The sequence below is a fragment of the Pezoporus occidentalis genome, unplaced genomic scaffold (assembly GCF_034315485.1).
Source record: "Pezoporus occidentalis ecotype Australia unplaced genomic scaffold, CSIRO_AGI_Poc_V1 ctg91, whole genome shotgun sequence".
Taxonomy (NCBI): Eukaryota; Metazoa; Chordata; class Aves; order Psittaciformes; family Psittacidae; genus Pezoporus; species Pezoporus occidentalis.
In genome coordinates, this window is record NW_026916273.1 from 2,629,858 (window position 1) to 2,650,786 (window position 20,929).

Sequence of the window (20,929 nt, forward strand, 5' to 3'; positions counted from 1 at the left end):
AGTTATCCTCTCTGCTTGTTGGCACCTCTCTCAGGTGGAATGAAGCTTCTGTCCTCTCTTCGTCAGAGCCTACCATTCCCAATTACTTCTGCACAGCCTGAGCGAGGTGAGATGATTCTCCCCACATCTATGTTTCCAAAGTGGCCATCTCCCAATGTGTAGGTACAATCACCCATGTGTGTCAGCTGCTAATTTGTCCAGGCAAATGGTTGTTAAGTGCTCAGAAAAGCATCTAGCATGGGGTGTGTAATGCAAAGGTTGTTATTATGCCTGTGGGAGAGTAAGCAGGCACTTTGCAACATTTACTCCCTTGGTAGACATGAGGAAGCATTTCCCAGCCTCTCCAGGAAGGTGCTCTGGTTCTTTAGACATTAATGTTCATCACTCATGCAACTGCCCTTATCGCTCCAGGTGCTGCCGAGATAAGAGGTGACACTCATGCTGTTAATGTAAATCTGCTCTCCTTTGGAGGAGAGCTGTTTGTAAGCAGGGGAGAAGAGGATTGCTGGGATGCCAGTGGCTGCTGATGGACAGATGTCACCTCTGCTTCTCCAGCACTCCCAGGGGTGCTGGGTGGCTGGTTAAAATGAGGCTACTGAGCTGTGTCATTAAAATATAGATCAAAACATCACGTTTTCACAGGAATATCACTGAGAAAAGCCATCTCTTAGATTCTGTGGAAAAAACAAATTGAGCACATTCCCAGTCAAGTAGTATGGGGGATTTTGCATCTCAAAAGCTGCTGTGGCTCTTCCCCTCACTGTTTCTGACTATTGAAAATCTGGAAATGCTACCAAAATCATCACTTGCAAAGCTCTCTGTTTTGAGCCCTGGTAGCAGCCTTCAGGGATGTGGCTCTTACCACTTCCATTTTACAGCAGGTGGAGGGCAAAGAGGGTTTGGATGCTCAGTGATGTGCCAGGGATGGTGCAGGGAACAGCGTGATGTGGTCCCATCCGCCTCCCCAGGCTCTCACCTTCAGGCTGCATCACTTCTGTAGCCTTCATAGCAGGGTCCAAACATCACAGAGGGACTTGGAGACATGGGAGCTAGAGGCTCCTTTCCATGTGACTGCAACAGGGTAAGGCCCCAGGCTCTGCTGGCAAATCCTCACAGCCCAATCGTGCTGAAAGCTCTGCACAGGGATCCTGACTTGGAGACCTGAGGCTGGGAAGTGGTGCAGCAGCTTTGTGCCTGAAGGAACACCTACAAGGCTGGCTGTGTAAGTGCACGTGTGTGTGTGCACACAGGCTGCTGTGCCTGGGTACCCACCCCTGTGCACACTGCCAGCAAGGTGAAGGCAGCATCCTTTGCCAGCAACATCATTTGTTTGATGGCGCGAGAGAAATCACATGCAGTCATGAAGTTGGGAGGAGAAGTCCAAGAGGAAGTATCTGTGAAAGCAGCCTATTGTTTGTGACAGGGACTCAACAGTGCTTTACAGTGCCCTAGAACAATCTTCTACACGAGTAAGCGTGGAAAGTACTTCTTAAGCAGATGTGTGGAGCTCAGGTTAGTAATGAACTTGGAGCATGCAATGACAACTTGGCACAGCTAGTGCAACAGCAAGGACAGAAGACCTGTCCTCCTACCTCTCCCTGTCTTTCCGTTGAGCACACAGCTCAGACAGGGTGGCTAGGACCAAGCCCTGCAGCTCCAGGCTTGGCTCTGCAGACAGCTTTGGAGACACTGACTGGATTTTAGTTTCATATCACCAGGGCATCATCCGTCATCCATGATGATACCTCTGCACAGTGCACCCACACAGCACCCGGGGCACTTTGTACTAAAGGGTGAGAGGCAGAAAAAGGGAGAGGTATTTACCCAGTGGCTTAGGAGGAGTTTCTGATGTAGCTGTCCCATGACTCTGAATGTTTTAACTCCAGGATTTAAGCTCTGGGGTGCATGCCCCTCACTCAGGGGAAGAATTTGGAAGCTGTCATGCATGTGTCAGAGCAAAGCCTTTCTTCTGAGAACCACAAGTAGAAACAGGGCACAGCAAACCCAGAAAGCAATCCAGAGCAGGAAGCTTGTAGATGGAGACACAGAAACCCACAAGAGCTCAGCCTGGCAAGCCTGACACAGCTGGATCATGGTACCCTGAGCCACTGTCAACTGGTTCCTTCTTCCCCAGGCTATCTCCAGTGAGGTATTAACTGGCCCTAACCTCTATTATTTCTCCCCAGAAACCCAGTGCTATCCCCTGCAGCTCACTGCTTCTCCAACCCAGTTTTGTCTGCTAGGGAAAGCTTTCACGGATAAACTCTCCACACATGTGGGCAGCATGCTAACTGCTTGATTGCAGCTACAGATCTGCAGAATCAACTTCTTGCCATTAAACAGAGTATGTATTTCCAAGAACAGGCAATGGGAGTGAGGAGAACAGCCCTCCATGCAGCAATCAGTGTCGTGTACACTTTCTAGAAGGGGAAGCAAAACCCATGAGTCACGACAACCTTTATTCCTTAAGCTTCCCCAGAGGGAGCATTTCAGAGCATCAAAAGGATTTAAACCTGTCCAGCTGCTGCTGCGGCATAATTAACAGTTGCACAGTCAGCTCCACCAGCAGCTGACAAAGCCTTAGCAGCAATCCTCCATTTATCACACTCCCGGAGTATTTATAGATTCACAGCAAGGCAGGGGGCAGAGAGAGAAGGAGAAGAACCAGTGAGCTGCTTACCAGGAGGGATAACATTTGCTTTCAGCTGCATGGCATTTCCTTGGGCCCTGGTGAAGCACATGGGACACCCTGAGGTCCAGCAGGTCAGCAGTGGGATGCAAGGGCAGGTCCTCTTGGGTGGGAGATGTTGAGGGTCAACACCCAGCTGAGAGGTTGATGCCCTTTGGCAAACAGAGGCACTCAGGTTGTTGCAGCTGGGTGCTGGGGCAGACAAGGGTCCTGTGGCCTCAGCAGAAGCCCTTTCACCACCAGGAATTAGCCCACTATGGCTGTGGTCCCTTCATGCTCACATCTGCCTCACCAGGAGATGCAGGTGGTAGGAGGCCAGCCTGATCTCCCATGACACTGATTATAAGCTGATCTTGGACTATGTCATTTGTCATTCTCCATCTCTCCTCCACGTCATTTACAACCCAAGGCCTTGCTATAGGAGCTGAAATAAGAACAGCAATTATCCCTGATCTACCTTGGAAATCTGTGAGGAATGATGGGTCACTGGGAGGTTTGACTTGAGGGCTGGAAGACGATGCTGGAGCTGGCAGATCTGGGCAAGCAGCCTGGGCAAGGTCTGCCAGCGAGATCCCAACTGCTCTGGGCTGGAGAAGAGAGGGAAGGAGGCTGCCACCTCAGTTCTCCTTTCCCAGGGAAGGCATCCCATTAAAACTGCCTCATATCTCTTTGGCATTTTCACAGCTTTCTCAGCTCTGAGCAGAAACTGCTCACAAACAGCCACGTCCCATTGCAGGGGGCTGTGTTAACTGCCACTCTGACAGTAATCTCCTCTGCACTGTGTTGCACCAGGCTATACCCAGGAATTATCAGCAATGGTTTTATATCCTGCTGTGGCTTTATGACCCCACCAAGATCATAAATGCATCTAAAGTCTAACTAAACCAATTTGATTTTCTCCATAAACACTTATAAAGAAAATTATGGCAGTGCTATTCCAAAGGGGAAGGAAGGTCATAATCCTTGCAGCTAACAAGAATTTTCTCCTCTACTGACTTGCTGTTCAGGCACAAAACTGCCCCATTACTCATTGCTCCATGGCTGATGCAAAATCCTGATGCAGCCTCCCTGGGGAGTGGCTGTGATGGGCTGCAAGGACCCTTGGAGAGAGGTGCAGCGTGCCCCAAGAGCTGTCCCCCAGCTGCATCCAGGGAACACTGAGCACACTTGTCCATCCAGCCCTGCAAGGCTCATACTGGCCTCTTCAGTCAATTTACCTTCATCTGACACTCACACCCTTGCTCCAAGGACCTCCAAGCAGCTGGGCATACCATGCTCTTTAATCCACTTGAAACAGACTTTTGACCACAAGAACACGTTTTCCTGAGCAGAGCCAGTAGGATTTTGTTTCCATACACTTTATTTACAACAGATTCCTGTCCCTGGGCTCCTGAGTGGCTCTAGCCAAAGCTAGAGTTCCCTTCAGTGGGGTATCTTTGGTGCTGCATTTCCAGGATGAGGCCAGGAGAATATTCACATACTAAATATGCAGCATAGAAGGTGTTTTTACAGATGGAGCTAATGAAATAAAAGCTATTCTCTCACTTGGCAATACTGCGGAGCCTTCTGAGCTCACACCAGGGACTCACCCTCAGGATGCAGAGCAGAGCCAGCAGGATACTGCCCATCCCAGCCCAGCAGAAGGAGAGGTCCCTGTGTCCGTTTCAAGGCTCCCTCCGGCTGCGCGCCCAGTGGTGCTGGAGGTGTGAGACTGCCCTGCCCCACTGCTACCAGTGACAGTGACAGCACCGTGCATGCAGCTGCACAGCATCCAGCTGTGTATGTGGAAGGCAGCCCAGATTCTTCCAAACGCTGGGAGAACCGTAGCCATTGCAAGCTGCAGCACAGTTTTTCCTGATTTACAGTGTATGAAGAGCAGGTGGGGATGTCAGATACCTTTTATGGGGAAGAAACCTGTAATTCCAGCCATGGAAGTCATGTAAACCCCTGTCTATTAATAACAGCAGGGGAAGGCACCTCTCCTCCCCTGCAGCTCACAACACAGAAGGCAAGGAATGTCAGCTGAATGAACCCTATGCAGCTCTCTGAAACTTCTTTCTTTGTTTGTAAGGGAAGTGTTTTGCTGTTGCCAAGTTTGTTGCTGTTGTTCTGTGGCCATTGAGGAGCTGCAAACTCCATGCAGCAGGGTGTTTGGAAAATAAATGAGCCTCTGCAATCTGTTTCCCACATTGACTCTGGCTGTGTGGGAAGAGAAGGGCAGTCTGAAAATAAAGGTGGCAAAAGATGAATATACATTAGTGAGTGAAGGAGCGAGTGGGACTGGTGGCTCTCATCCCTGCTGCAATCAGGCCATAACCTCCGCTGCTGCACGTCTGGGGAGGTGAGTGAGTGGCTTTGTTGTCTAGCACCCGAAGTTGCCTTGGGGTGTTCATTTCTCCACAGTGCAATTTGTAAAGGAATGCACCACAAGAGAGGATGTCTTTCCCCAGTTATTCTGCATTGGGCCACCATATGGGCACTGGAAATGCACACAGAAGGAATCGACACATAACAAGATAAAGGTCTGTCTGTGAGCTTTCCTGGCTGCAGCCCCTTTCTTGTGTGTGGGTGCACACCTTGAGCTGCACAGCCAAGAGGCACAGCACAGGAGCTGCTAACCCTCATGCTTGGCCTCCGAGCCTGGGGCTGTGATTCCCTGCGGGGAAGCGGGAAGCACCACGAGTGGTCCTCAGAGGAGTCGATGTCAGACCTTGCCTACAGCTCCTCCCTCCTTTGCCTTAGTGTCCCGTTTCAACCCTCCCTCTCCCAGTAACCAGCCCGATGGTGGTTAATACCAGGGTGCCACGGGGAACAGCATTTTTAGGCGTAAAGCTTGGGTCGTTCACAGAGCCCTGCAAAGCTTCCTCCTGTGGTTGCCACTGCAGCAGCGATACCTGTTCTGCGGCAGCACCTCTAACACAGGACAGGGCTGTCCCATGCTGGGGGCCCTTTCAGCCAGCTCCGAATGTCACCCTGTCAGCGAGGGCACGGCTCCAGCCCGGAGGTGCTGCCGCTCACCCCCTGCTCCCGCACATCCCTGCCGGCGAGTGCTCCGGGCGGTGGGTGCGCTCCGCTCCGCTCCGCCCCGCGCCGCACCTCCTCCGGGGCCAGAGGCAGCGCTTCGGCCCCAGCCGCTCGGAGCAGCGGGCACCGGCACAGCCCCGCTGCCCCCGGCGGCGGCGGCTCCAGGGACGGAGGCGCTCGGGGTCGGCCCCGGCTTCAGCCGAGCAGCGCGGCTCGATCGTGCCCCCCAGAACCCACCCGAGACACGGGTCCCGGCACCCACGGCACCTCCTGCCCCACAGCCCTTCCGACAGGGACAGGGGTGAAACCCCATCCAAGCTCCTCTCCCACAGGACAGCCCTTGAGAAGCCGCTCGGATTATCCACCAATTCGCAATGTCTGCTGAAATCCACACCTTCCCCATGCCTGCCCCATGCCTGCTGCTGACAGTTCATCAAAGTCTTTTATGCATGCTCTGAGTGCAGACTAAAACTGCTCTCAAGTACATCCCAAGCCTGTCCCCATTAGGCAACAGTCCTTACACACAGCTTTATAAAGACACCTGGAAGTTCAGGTCTTCAGCATCCTGGAGAGCATCCTTGTCCTTGCTCTCCTCCTGCTGGACACGGTACCACCGTTCAGCAAACCGCACGGCATCGTGGATGCTGTGGAAAGCCAGCTGCCCACCACTGTCTGCCTCACCAGCCCAGCCTCCCTCCCGGAGCCGGTGGCGGAGGGAAGGGTTGCAGTTGGCCAGGAGTACCTGAACACCAACCTCCTTATAGTCATGACGTGTCTCCTTTAGCACTGAGAGACCCACAGTATCTATGAACTGCATTGCCCCACAGTCAAGGATGAGGGTGTGCATGTCTAGGGAGGGAGGACAGGCATCCTCTGGAGGCTTCCCAGACCTTTTCTTGGCTTGCTTCAGGCAGACAAACCTGGTGCCGAAAAAGCTCTTTCTCTTGCCTGGGTCTGCATTTGCCTGGGCCTCCACCTTTTGGTGCTTAGCAGTCAGCAGGCCAGGATTTACCCCCGTTTTCTCATAGAGAACAGTCTTGAAATAGTCCTTGTTGGCATAGTAGAGAGATGACTCGAAGCGGAAGATTTTGATGTTGGCAATGCTGCTGAGCTGCTTGTATGTGGACTGGTCCTCATAGATTTCTGTGCTGCTGACCTTGCCCAGCAGCGTGGCTCGGGGCCTCTGCGTGCGGAAGATGACACAGAGCAGAGCGAAGCAGACACCCACGAGGAGCCCAATCTCCGTGGTGATCAGCGTGGAGCACAGCATGGTTGTCCACCACACCACCGTGTCCAGCTTGCTGAGCTGCCACATGCGGGGGATGTCACAGAACTTGCTCAGGCCCCCCCGCAGGTTGACAATGGTGACCACCCCCAGGATGGAGGTCTGCAGTGAGTAGAAGAGCGGGGCAATCCACAGCAGCACTAGCAGCAGCACCAGAGAGGTGACCAGGCCAGAGACCTGGGTCTGTGTCCCCGTGGACTCCTTCAGCAAAGTCTTGGTCAGGGCTGCAGAGCTGGCAAAGCAGTAGAAGAAAGAAGGGATGAGGTTGCACATGCCAATGGCAATCATCTCTTGGTTCGCACGGACAGGGTAGCCATACTTTTTGCCAAAGATTTCTGCCAGGGAGACGGTCATAGCAAAGCCAATAACAGCAATGGGCACAGCATCAACTGCCAGGCTGGAAAACAGGTTTATATCTGGTAGAGTGGGTTTCCTGAAACCAGTGGGGATATCCCCACAAACATCAGACTTGTATCGCTCTTCAAAGTTAAAGTAGTAAGATACTACTGTGGCTACAATGACCACCAGCAGCTCTATGGGGAACGGAGCCTTCATCTTCTCCTTATACCGGTCATTGATTTCTTTGACAGGCACTATGATGGCCAAAGCAACCAAGCTGGTAACCAGGTCACAGATGTTGGTGTTCTGGATGTATCTGAAAAGGTCAATCCATGTGAGGATGAAGGACCCTACCCCTTCATGACGAGGGATTTTCAGTCCCAGGAGATACTTCATCTGGGAGGTGATAATGGTGAGGCTGGAGCCGGTCACAAAGCCACTGAGGAGAGGTTCTGACAGGTAGACAGACACAAAGCCCAGCTGTAAAACCCCCAGCAGGATCTGAAAAGCAAGCCAGCCATACCTTTAGCATCGATGAGAAGGGCTGGAAGAGGTGGCTGTCAATTTATGTCAGTTTGCTTTCACTTCTATTCTGTCTGCTGAGCAGTCAGTGTGAGGCAGGGTACTTTGTCTTCAGTAGTTAATCTGGGGTACGACAAACTAAAGAGACCTACCTATAACACTTGTCTGTGGTTAGGGTGCCATACAAAGAAGCCTATAAGGTCCCTACCACTGTCTCCTTACAAGCAATACAGGCACATAGTTAACACAAAGTCCAGGCAGCAGCCCCATCAAAACATCACTCAGTGGCATATAACTGGTGTGATGCACAGAATATTAGTTGTCCCAGTGCAAGAGCCTGAAGCTGTTCAATGACAGGAAGGCTCAGGCAGTGAGGACATCCCCAGGGAGCATGGGCTTTGAAGGAGCCCCTGCTGATGGCAGGGCCTTTGAGAGCTGCTTTTGCCAGCCCCAAACCTGCTCTAACCTGCAGCAGAAGCTGGCCCAGCTCCAGGACTGGGGTAGTGGGAAAGTGGTTCTTTCTCCTCCCTTGCTGTGTCTGATCATAAGGACATACAAGGACACGGCCTGTCATACAGGAGGAAATACCCACCCCCCCCCTTCAGTTGTGTTTGTGGGTTTCTAAATCACCACATTTGATTCAAAGGTGTCAGGGTCTAGCCACATCAGGAAAGGTTTCTCACGACTTGTAAGCCTGAACCAAGACAGGAGCTTCAAGATCTTTAGCACAGAGAAGTTCCTAGCATGGAAAGGTCGTAAAGGAAACAGCAGAACAGCAAATATTTGTACCTGGTAAAGACCGACCAGAAAGCTCAAAGAAAGGGCCACAGTGATGGCATAGCAGCTCCTGTCACAGGCACTCGTCCCGTTACTGGAGGAGGTGGAGTTGCCCAGCAGCAAAGAGCCAGCGCTGTCATCACTGTACCCTGCTAGCTGGAGGTGCCGGGTCACAGACTGCCCAATCATCAGGCACAGGACGCCGAAGGAGCCCACAGAGTTATGGCGTGAAGTGGCCATAACAACATAGATGATGTTGCAGAAGAAGTTGGTGTAGATTCCGTAGATGGGATCCTGGTTGGCTAAGAGGGAGTAGGAGATGGACTGAGGGATGGCGACTATCCCCACCAGGAGCCCAGATATGACATCCCCAAGCAACTGTGTCTTGACCTTGTAACAGGGAAGCCAGTCCAGCACTGGGAACAGCCGACAGAAGAAGGTGATGATGGTTTGATGAGTGCATGTGCAGACCTCTCTGGCATTCTTTAGAATGAGTTCCTTGGTGCTGAAGTCTGCAGGCTCATACTCCTCCAGTTTGACATGTATAAAGTTTGAAGGAGGCTCTTCTGGCACTGGGGAGCACAGTGTGTCTTTGCTCTGTCCTGACTTCTGTCTTGACGTGTCCTCCATTGCACCAGGAGAGCTAAGGCAGGAGAGCAGGCAGCCATGAAGCGTTGCAGTTATGTACATAAGGTGCTTTGCTTAGCTCCAGGGCTCATGCAGATTGCATGGATACGTAAATAAAAATAACCTCAGACAAACCAAACAGAAAAGCACTTTCCCATAGTGCTGGTTAATTTATTGGTTTTCATTTATGGGCCTGATTAACCACAACCCTGAAACCATGGTTTGAACTGCATTCACACTGGCACAGGTGCCCACATCAGGGACAGAGCTGTAAAGCCCCCTGTGCTCCCTCCCAACATACCTCTTGTTTTGAAACAGTCCAGCAAAGTGGGCTAAAATCAGACAATATCATTTCACTGAACCTAACACTTCATCAGGAATTCTGCATTTCCTGATGACACATTCACTTAAGCAAAACCTGTTCTGAAAATGTTGGGATATTCCAAGTGATGCTTTGGGAATGTAACACACGGATAAAGGAGGCAATGTACAAAGTAATTTTTGCTTTAACACCTCAAAATATTGAAGTACATTGCTGACTTGCATCAAACAGGCCCATCACAGGGGCTCCTGTCTGCAGAATGAAAGCATCTCACTTCTTCAGTCTGGTTAAGTAACACAGGCACCTCCCAGAGCTGCTTCAAGATTTTCAGTCAAAATACAGGCACAGCGAAAACCTTTTTGTCAAAAATGAACAATACACACAGACAGGAGCTCTCCCAAGAGGAGATCCAGAGTGGCTGCAGTTCAGACACAGAACTGGGATGATGAGAAAGCCCATTCTCCTGCCCTACGGGTTTGTTTCACATCACTAGTCCATCCCATATCTCTTACCTCTGGCTGCAGAGACACACGGGGTGTTTCCTCACTACCTGGAGCTTCTCCCTTGTGGACAGATCTGTCTCCTCACCTCGCAGCACACACTGAACAAATCAAGCTTGAGGCTAACGACTGCAAACCTGTTGCCTTCGCCTTCCTTCTGGATCCTGTGCCACTTCCCTTGGGAAGAGATCTGAGTTACTCAGCCAAGCAATTGGCCCTTTTATCTAGCTCCAGCCGATGAAGATGGTGCAGCCAGCCAAACAGAGCTGTATTTTGAAAACAAACATCGTTCTGGGGGAGTATTTTTGATGAAAACTTGTTCTGGCCATTAAGAATAATTGAAGGGGTTTAGAGAAGTGCTCCTGCCAGATAACAGTATTGCTGGTATCTGGAGATGTGTTTGCTAAACAAGGAGAACGATGCAAAGAAACCTTCATGCCTGTGCTATTGCTCTGCCCCTCCCTGAACTGAGAGTGCATGGTGGCCCAAGTCCTGCCGGGCTTCTCCACTCAGGTTTTCATCTGTTCTGGACAAGCTTTTGTTCCAGAAACCAATCAAAAAGCACAGCTTGTTCCAGAATGACTTTTCTTTCCCAGTAGCTGCCCGCCTGCTCCCTGTGTGCCTGTATCACTGCCTGGCCCCTTCCAGAAGCACCAGCTTCACAGTGGCTTTGTTAGACACAGCTCTGCACAGACTGCAAAGGGGTGATGATGATGCAGGGTACTTCTAGGTAGATAAAGAACTCACGATGTGTCAAACCTGCACAGTCCACCTTCTGCACATGGCTTTTAGAGACCAGAGCGGATTTTTTTAGCACAAATGAAGGATTTTGCTTTGCAGAAGTAAGCACAATTCGGTAAAGTGCAGGTTTGCATTTCTTTTGTAGGTAAAGGCGATCAATTGCATTAGCAGTCAGGGAAAAAAGGTAACATTCCATCATCCTGCATTGAAACAGCAGCCTCATAAATACCTGCTGTAGTTGTTCTGCCCTTGTGATCCCTGCAAACAACCTGCACCAGACCTCTCAGCACACACTCCCACTCACCTCATTCTTCACCCTTTGTTTTCCATCTCTTTTCCATCAACCTAGTCCCCAAGATTTTGCTGGCTGTGCCATTGCTCTATGGAGCAGGAATAACGCCTTCCAGTGAGGCAGCTCGGCCCCTTCCTCTGCTTCTGGCACTGACTGTGTTCTGGGCTTGGGGAGGGGGCTGAGATCCCACAGCGTTAAGGGAGATGGTGTGGGCTATGGAGGCTATGGCTATGAGCTATGGCTGTGGGCCATTTTCATAAGGCTTTGATTTAGATGCTGGGGAGACACCCTGAGGGAAGAGAAGAAGAAGATGAGCATCCTGAGCTACATTTATCTCATCAGTGGAAGCCTGTATCTCAGTAATTAGAAGTAAATAAATAAGAAACATCAGTGCTCTCTGGCAGCAGGAAGAAATGAGAGCACATGGTAGAGGAGACAGCTGCTCAATGTATTTAGCTATTTATATGCATTCTTTATTCTCTGCCAGTCCTCCACAGCTCATATATATTTTCAGGTACATCTGTTGATAGCCCCCCTTCCCCTTCTTTCAGTAATGGACTGTATCTTTCCTTAATATTGTCGTTCCTCCTGTCTTTAAAAGATGATCCCTTTGTATGCTTTATAATCCTTCCTAGACATTGCTCATGATGTGTCTTGGCCTGCCTGATGTAGTCTCTACTTACTGATTTAGATTTTCCACCTTCTTCCTCAACAAATGACCCAGATTTCTATTTTCTGTGTGGTTCCTTCATCCTGAAGTTCAGTCACTGAAGAACTGGTGAGTCAGTCACCAAAGAGCTGGCCAGGCTGGTCTTTTAAGTCAGCGTGTTTGCTGGGATGACACACATCTGAGCACAATTCATCTCTGGGGTTTGATCTTGTTTAGGAAGCATTAATTTCCAGTTCTGCATCTCTGACCTGTCCACCATGAAAACGGGACAAAGCCTTTTTCCATTTGTGACAGGATCCAGGCTACCTATAACCTCTCCCCTGCCTTCACAGCTTGCTGCTGCTTTTCTTTCCTACTGCCACCTTCACTCACATAATCTGGAATTTTTGTTTACTATGATTTGTTTTACTACCTGATATTGCTTGATGAGCCATATAGCCATGCTCTTCCACCTCCTCAGGGAATAGGTTTTGGGGAGCAGTTCTTTTCCATTCCTTCTGCCTCTGTGCCTCCCCTGCCATCCTCCCCTACACTTTTTTCCTCCCTTTCTTGTGCACAGATTCCCAGTTGCTTTTATACACTTAACTTTAAAATATTCCATACTTTCACTGCAATTACATTCTCAAGCTCCTTGTCCCAGCTGGCTTCCCCATGCATTTCTGTTCTGCAGAGGTTCTCGGTACCAAACTCTTCAAAACAGCAAACCTTCATGCTAGGGCAGGTTCTGCGCAGTCCTCTCTGTGATGGAAGTTCAGGCTGTGGCTTGGAGGTCATTTTATGTTCGCCATCCTAGCAGAAGGGGTGTAAGAACATAGTGACACTGAGCACTGTGTACATCTCTGAAACCACTTCTACCGCATGAGGTGAGGCAAGGGCAGGAACTGCAAACACTTCACCTTTGATCTAGAATATGTGTGTAAGACAGCTTAAAAAAGAAACCCACAACAGAACTTCATGTGACCTTGAGCCGAGTGAGGCTGCACTGCTCCAAATGCAAGGTCACTACAGCTAACTCCTGAAACTGTTTGTTTTCAAACTCAACTTGAAGAGCCGTTCTTTATTGCCACTATAAACTCACTTAACTGTTTAGCTCCATTCTGGGCAAGGCTGGGTTGGGCAGATGGTATCAGCCTGAACCATGCAACTGTAGGCAGTATGTTGCCTGCCAGCAGCATGGCACCCTCTGTTTTCAAGACAAGCAGAAAGCATGAAATCCCAAGTTTGCACTTACGGCATAGTATATGAGGAATGTAGCATTCATCTATGCAACAGCCATTGCAGCAGGCTAGCAAGAGAGCAGCACAAGTCCAAGTTCCAGGTACATGGAAAATGCAGTAGTGGGCTGTTGTCTTTCCTATCCTAAAGTAGAAAAAACCCATGAAATTGTGTCTGAGATTGTTACCCAGGCACTTTGCAGTGGGTAAGTGCTGCAAATTCAAGTCTCGCCACTGTGTCAATGCACCAATTCTGTTTAGCAGGATGAGCTGGCATCACTCATTTCCCTTAGAACAGAGCTAACTGCACTGCACAAGGATTTTTGATTTGCCTTAAGGCTTGTAAATACATTGACAACTGTTTGGCTTCTGGAAGCCTGTCAAATAGCAGCACACATGTCTTGGCTCCATAAATGGGCCAGCCTGGCTTAGTACACGGCTGCACCCCTCTGCTCCACAGTTACTTATCACACGCAGCTTTACAGAAAAACAAGGCAAGTGAGCCAGGTAATGGTGCCAGGTATCTAAGAGAGATGCTTGTCTTTCCCTTCAGATATGGGACTTGACAGTCTTTTCAGATGGCTGCTGGATCAGTTCCACTTGGAAATGATATGTCAATACATATACATTTGCAAATCATCTTCTTTCTTAAGGGAAATAGAAGGAAAAGGAGATAAGCCCAGAATTGGTCCCACTGCTGAGACAGAGCAAAATGCCACAAAAGCATCCAAAGGCAAAAAAGCTGAACAGAACCTCTTGGATGGTTTCTTGGGAAGCAATTATTCACGTTTCTGCAAGAGATAACAACAGAGAACGTGGAACCAGCGCACCAGGACATCCCAGAAAATAGAACAGCTTTTGCAGCTTCCCACTACTTTGCAAGGAAGTTTATGCTAACACACAGGGATCACAGCAGAGCATGCAATGCGAAGACGAAGTTCTCTCCAGACACAAATACTATGAGGCAAAAAATGTCATTCACCCTGTGACTGCACATGGTAATGCAGTCACAGCACTCCAGAGTTTGAGAGGGACCAGGGAATCTACAAATAAACATGATAAAGAGCAACTATTTAAGCTACAGCTCACTCCCAGCAATTAACCGTGCAGACAGACATGCAAGGCATGTTTTTTAGTCTATTTTGAAAGCTGTGAGATGGACCATATGTCCTTGCAAAGCAACTAAGTGCAGAGGTAGCAGATCTAAAAGAATGTGGCTGCAGAGGTCACACACCCATCAACTGTGCAGCCACTGAGGACGGTACACAGCGGTCCACTCTGCTAACATCCTGCTACAAGCCCTCCCTCCAGCACTGATGCCCACTCCTAGGAGATGGAGAAAAGAAACATTTCCAAGCACATCACAGTAAGCATTTGAGGAGCACTCCCAATTTATATAAGGAGGGTAAAAATAATTCCCTGCTAACTTCTGTGGCACTTCATGCTGTTTTCATGTTTTTCTCTGCATGACGAATGTCCAGTGCTTATGACCCTTTTCCAAATGATCAAGTTGGCAATTGAAAATGCTATAATGGCTCTGTAAGCAGATTAAATAGATTACAGATGAATGCAGTGGAATAAAGTCAGGGAGGCACATCTTTATTTCATACTGAACTGGCATTCAGCCCAGGTCATTTGGCATCAGTTCAGGCTCGACCCGTGTATGCTACTCACGAGCCCCCCATGGCACCAAGGCCGTGTTGGCAGGATGCTGCTTCCCCCTGTAGCTGTTGGCTGGCTCACAGGGTCACCCTACCTGTAGGTACAACTTGCCCCACTGCAGCATGGCAGGCTCTGTGTCAGGCAGAGCTGCGCGGGCTCCTGAGCTCTCCCAGCAGCATGCACCAGCTCATGGCACACCAAGGCAGTGGACAGGCAAGCTATGGAGGGTACATCTCAACACCACAGGACAGAAAGACGTTCCTGCAGGTGGGTAAGAAGCCCAGGAACTGCAGCACATCTCCAACTACCTGCTATACAAGACTGGATCTCCTATTAGATTTCAAACTGAAGGAGAAACTTTTCCACACAACAAAGCAGTGAGGCAAGCTGCCACAGGGTGTGGTGGGAGTCAAGATGATAGTAAAGGAAACGTGAAGGAAGCTTCATGAAGAAGTGCTGCAAAAGCTGTGACAAAGGTCTAAGTGCTCAGGAAGTTTCTAGCCTGCTGCTTACCAGGCACTGGCAGGGCTCTGCATGGACTGGATCCCTGATGCACCTTTCCCAATCAGCTTCCACCAGCCTGTGACCCAGGAGACAGGGCTGGGGGGTCTCCTCTAGTGCAGGAATATGTTTGGTGAGAATTAGTTGTTCACAGGTAAGACAGGGCCTTGAGGAGCACAGATAAAGGTGCTGCTGATTGCCCCTTAGCTCTGTATCAGCATGAATCACTCATTCAGCTGAAGGCAGTGGCTGTCCCATGCTTTTCAAAAAAGCAGAAAGCTCCTGCTGGCATTCCCCATAATTGAGTGCTCCTACGGCTCTTTTGGCACCAACACAAAAATAACACCATGGGCTCTGAGGTTTCCTAAGGTAAAAGGCATCCTCAAGTAAGAGCTGAGCAGTGCTCGATTAAGAAAATCTTTTGCAGAACTCAAGGACATGATAATGCTCACAGTAACTGCCCAGAACTGCACCCAGAGCTGCTCTAATTTCTGCTCTGACTGACTGGCCATGACCTGACCAAGTCATATAACTTGTTATGTCAACACTGAAATACATTGCAGCTATTTTGTAAGGCTAAATCTGTAATACCACGTGCTGTAAGTACACATATTGTAAAGTGCAAGTAGCACCAAACCTGAACAAATCCGTCGTTTCTTGCATCACCTGGCCCACAGGAGGGTGCTGCTCACCGGCAAACGGCACATCACTGCCATCACATTGCTTATCACTTGTTACGAGACAAGCTGCAGGCTGGCTGTACAGAGAACTGAAGTCAGAACAAGGTGAAATCCTGCTGCTGGCCACATATCGTCAGTCAATGCCCCGTTTTCATTGCCAGGGAACTTCCATGTGTGCCTATTATGTGTGTACCATACAGTGCAGGAGAGCAGTGCACACAGCTGTGTATACACTGAACCTTACAGCAGGGATGGAGCACAACTGTCAGGAGAAATGGGGACTGGGGACTCAATGCTCAAATGTGTGTGGCTTCTCTTTTTAAAATGTATAGCTGCAGCATCTCCTAAGCTAGTAAGCACATGTCTGACAACAGAAAAAACAAATACAATCTTTTAATGGTGATCAAGAAATCCCAAAGATTTTACCATATTTGATAGAAAATTCTTGCTAACAAATCTTCTACAATGACAGTAAGGCACATTAGTGTTTAAAAATGACAACTGATAAGAGAGCTAACAGCATAAAGGAGAGTCAACAACATGCTGATTCTGACACCATAGCTGATTGCAGGACAATAGATGATGATGGACAAAATACAATTCAGATCACAATCGTTTGGTCGGTGAGCACAGCACTCAACAAGGAGCTGATGGCAGCACATCTCCCCCATGCTGGGCACAAGGCAAGGCCTGTGTTAGCCATCCAGCGTGGGCTGATGCTCCCCCAGCACCCTTGATTCCACCACTGCACTGGGGGAAACATTATACCTTGGGTTTACTGCACAAATTAGTCACAGTAAGAAGCGATGCTTAATACATTCTATACAATTTTTAAACGTTATTCAAATAAACCATTTTGTAACCTGGTTAGGGGTCAGACGACCAGTGTGATCTACTCCAGGAGGTCCTGTTTGGTTAAAATGGTTCTCGAGCCTGAAAAAGCTACTCTAGGCAAAATCTGCCATTTGGTTTATTCTGAAAAATATTATGTCACAAATGTCTAAAATTACTCTGAATTTAAAATAATTAAATAAAAAATCATACCCTGGAGCATAGCAAGACACCAGACATGATGGTCAGGGACGCAAGAGGCCGATGAACTCAAAGCATCATGTGCTTCCCAGAAAACATGAAGCTTTACCTCTCCTTCACCATGTTTCAGCTGCATTTCAATTATACAGAAAATGTACTTCCTTAAGTTAAAAATTAGACATAAAAAACTTGCACCCGAGTCCAGCAAAATGTTTCACTTCCTATCTTCCTGTGGAGTCCTGAGATCATTTGGAAGCCAGACTAAGAGCCAAGTGCTTTCAAAGCTGGAGAGAGATGGAATTCAAACACATATTTTTGGCAGTAAATATACTCAGTGAAAATTTGATTCTCCATCCAATGCTGAAATACTTTCTGTATTTGCCCACTAGAGAACAGCAAAATGCCTTAGCATATACAATCTATAGAAAATAAACCAGAAAGGTACTAATTATACTATGAATTTTTATATATATATAAAAATAAAAATATTTGCCATTTTACCTAACCAGAGGCCTCACTTTTAGCATTGTAATGATCTCAGAAGAAAAAGCAAGATTCAGAATTATTTCTCCTTCAGATAGAATCTGACTGAAAGTAAAAGATCAGGTAATTTTTCACATGAGCAGCTGATCCTACAAAGGCTTACAAACATGATAACCAAGTGCAAGTCATTCTTGGGACTTAACAAGGTCATTCACAGTGCAAAGTCTGCACTAATGATACTGTTCCTTTTTTCTATGCCAGCAAGTAGAAGTGCAAAGCTCTTCTAGTGTGGACAGTTACATCAATATGGAAGTCTCACAACAGTATCTTGTATCAAGACTCAGCAAAGCAAAATAAGTTACGCAGATACAAAGCACCTTGGAGGGCATGAGCAGCCGGTGCTTGTCACAGCTTCATTAGCTTAACCATATTAGTATCAAAATGTAAATCACCTCAATCATGTAATCACCTTTCCAAAGCATGTGAAAAAAACAAGCAACATAAGATAATGCCCTAAAACAAACTATTTGCCTGAAGAGTTTCACCCTCAGCTCAAAGGTTTTCTCCTGTTCCAGTTTCTATGATCCTCCTCCAGACCTGCAGCTCCCTACAGCCTAGCCATGCTCCTCACTGTGCTGGGACGTTAAGGTCAGTGCTGACCAGTGTGCCCAGCTGCAGGGCCAGCATGGGTGTTCCTGCGCTGGTTTCAGAGTGGAGACGTGTGGGTGACAAGTCTTCTAGTTGCTTAAATGCAATCTGCACCAGCAGCGCTGGAGATGACAGCAAGTAGCCAAAGCATGGTGGGGAAGAGTGAGGTGGCACAGCCCTTGAGTGAAAAGGCGCAGGGAACTGCACCCAAGGAGACGTGCAGTGTTGCTGGCCTTCTCAAGAGAGGTCTGGCCAGAGAAAGAACGGAACCCACCACGTAAGACCTAGATCTAGGACCTGGCACAGGCAGAGTACACAGGTGACCTCAGCACAAGGCTGTGGGAGGCAGCTGGGTATTGCCCAGCTCAAAACCATGCTGTGGCAGGCAGGATGCTTTCCTGTCCCCAGTACCTCACCTCTGCATTTCAGATGCATCAGCAACAGACTTTTATATCTCTTTCAGAAGGAAATGGAGACATATATACCTTACATATGTAGTTCAGGACAGTGACCCATGCAGCAGCACTGAGCAGGAACTAGGTCCTGTGTTATTATTACACTCATTACAAAGACACATCGCTGCATAACACAGGAGCCCCATAATAAAGACACCTTCACCTTATCCATCCTTTCTGGGCAGCACTGTTACTCCTTCAGCTACACAAACCCTCACACAGCCCATACCAGACTGAGGCTCCAGTGTGTTCATGGAGGGAAAGAAACCGTGGTACTCCCCTGCCAGCTGCCCATAGCCCCCTTTCTCCCATCCCCAGCATGTGGGGAACTGATGGGGGTGTGGGGTTGGTTTACACACTCTCTTCAGGAGCTTTATCCTCACCAAAAGATCTGGCAGGTCACATGTAATAGCAATATACACAAAGACAATGATTCTTCTATTTACTGTTGATTATATGCAAAGTCTTACAGCAAAACACAGAAGTGTCAAGAGGGTGGAGGTGGGTCTCACACTGAATTTGGGAGGTGCAGATGGAGCTTCAATGGAAATCAGGATCACTAAATCACACAAGACTATGGTTGGCAATCTCATTATAAATCCAAAACTAAGCACCACGTGACCCACTGCAGTACCTCTTCCTGGTTTTTGAATTGGACTGAAAATTGTTTCCATGTCAAAACGTTCACACAAGTGAAACATTTATTAGTGCAACCGCCACATGAGGAGGAACTGAGCCCACTATCTATAGCAGCAATAACCATAAAAATAGAGTCTGACATTTAGCAGGAGACTAATAAAGACATTTCTCAGGAGTCTTTAGTATAGCTGGGACTGTGAGTGTTAATTTCCATAATGCTGTGTTGTTGTCATTAATGAATGTGCTAATGATCTTAATTCTTCATTTAGACTGATAATTGCTGATTAGAATGTTTGGGAATGGAGATTAACTGATTTACACCATATCCCACTCTGGCCTTGGGCTCTGAAGGTTGCACCTGGGATGAACATTCCTATTGCTGACAGATGCATAAACCCAAACACAATCCTTCCAAGATTCCCTCTTCCTATAGATTACAAATTACATTGAGAGGCAGGGATAAGAGAAAGTGTAGAAGGCAGTGGGTGCACCAAATTTCCCCTTATAAAATCTGGTATATGTTTTCCACTGTTCATTCAAAACAGCAGAAGGCAGAACCCAAGTACTGCAAAAGCATAACTGGATATATATACCTGCTGCATTCATAATAGAGCAGCAAAAGTGTGTGTATCCACATACATACAATACGTACACCCATATATGTGTATGTGTAGATACACAAAAATCCTTTATAAAACAAATTCTTGAGGGCAACTATTTTTAACCTAATTCTTAAACTTGAAATTGGATTATTTCTAAAGGGTCCATAAACATACTTAAGCAAAATGTGCTTCTTGCCAGTAGACTTAAATCAGTTTCATGTCTCTGTTAAAAATTATTCTATGCCTCAAAGAAAAATGGCTGAAACCCCACTGTTCTAAGTAATTCCAGACATGATAAACTCTAATCTTCAATTAATCCAAAGGACTCTCTATTATACCAAACTCTCTGGAAAATGCCATCTATTTCTGTTAAGTTTTAAGCAGGGCTCTATGTATTAATCTAGTCTTATTAATACTACGACCTCTGGATGTTATCTTTAAGAACATTAAAAGTTGTTCTTTTGGTTGACTGGCTGCTTTTGCTGTTGCATTTTAGTACGGCTTCTTGTGTTTTGCTTAAAATGGAATTTAGAGGCTATGTTGCCAGTCATGTCTGCAGAAACAGCAGTGAAGCCAAATACAATAAATCACCCCAGTATATCTTTCAGCTGTAATCTAAATTAATTATTTGAAAATCAATTTATGGCTATTTTATTGTGCTTTTATGCAAACAGATGCCCAGGAGCTACAAATATGCATCCTGCTAGCTGTGTAAAGTGTATACTTCTTGGAAGCAACACTGCTATTCCTCTCTTCCTGACACAGGTAGAAATGGATTTGAAAGAATATCTTTTAATAAATAATTATTGGTTTTCCCTTTCTCAGAATCTGGCTACACAAATCTGTGCATGGTCACAGATCAAAATATCTCCACCTGGGCAGCATGAAAAGAGTACAGGAGAGAGGAATTTTGAGTGTAAAGGATCAGCCAGAGCCATTTACTATTTTACTTCTATCCCACCCATAACTGACCTGCCTCAAAGGAAGTCTCTTGGCCAGCTGCTCATTCATCCTCTCCCTCTCAGCTGCCCATGCCTATGGGGTAAAGGGGTGAGAACACGTAGCTGCGGGTAGGCAGAAACATGCAATAACAGCACACACTGCTTACTGTTGGCCGTACTGCAGTTTTTCATCAGGGCTTTGAGAAGACATTCTGCTCTCTGGCACTGCTCTGCTCTCTTGAAAAACATTAGTTGAAAAAAAATCAGTGTCTAAAAGGGGCAGA

The 20,929-nt window shown here is 47.7% G+C and overlaps 1 protein-coding gene across 2 annotated transcripts; it reads right to left on the reverse strand.

The window, feature by feature from the left end:
- Positions 1–5,796: 5,796 nt before the first annotated feature.
- LOC134156918 (sulfate transporter-like) lies at positions 5,797–20,927 on the reverse strand. Of its 2 annotated transcripts, XM_062605344.1 has the most exons (3): positions 12,392–20,927; positions 8,649–9,279; positions 5,797–7,838 (listed from the first exon to the last, which is right to left on the reverse strand). In XM_062605344.1, the coding sequence occupies exons 2-3, from the start codon at positions 9,264–9,266 to the stop codon at positions 6,243–6,245; spliced, it is 2,214 nt and encodes a 737-aa protein (XP_062461328.1). In that variant the 5' UTR covers positions 9,267–9,279; positions 12,392–20,927; the 3' UTR covers positions 5,797–6,242. The 2 variants fall into 2 exon arrangements, with proteins under 2 accessions (XP_062461328.1, XP_062461327.1); XM_062605343.1 differs by lacking the exon at positions 12,392–20,927 and having other exon boundaries at positions 8,649–11,354.
- Positions 20,928–20,929: the final 2 nt, after the last annotated feature.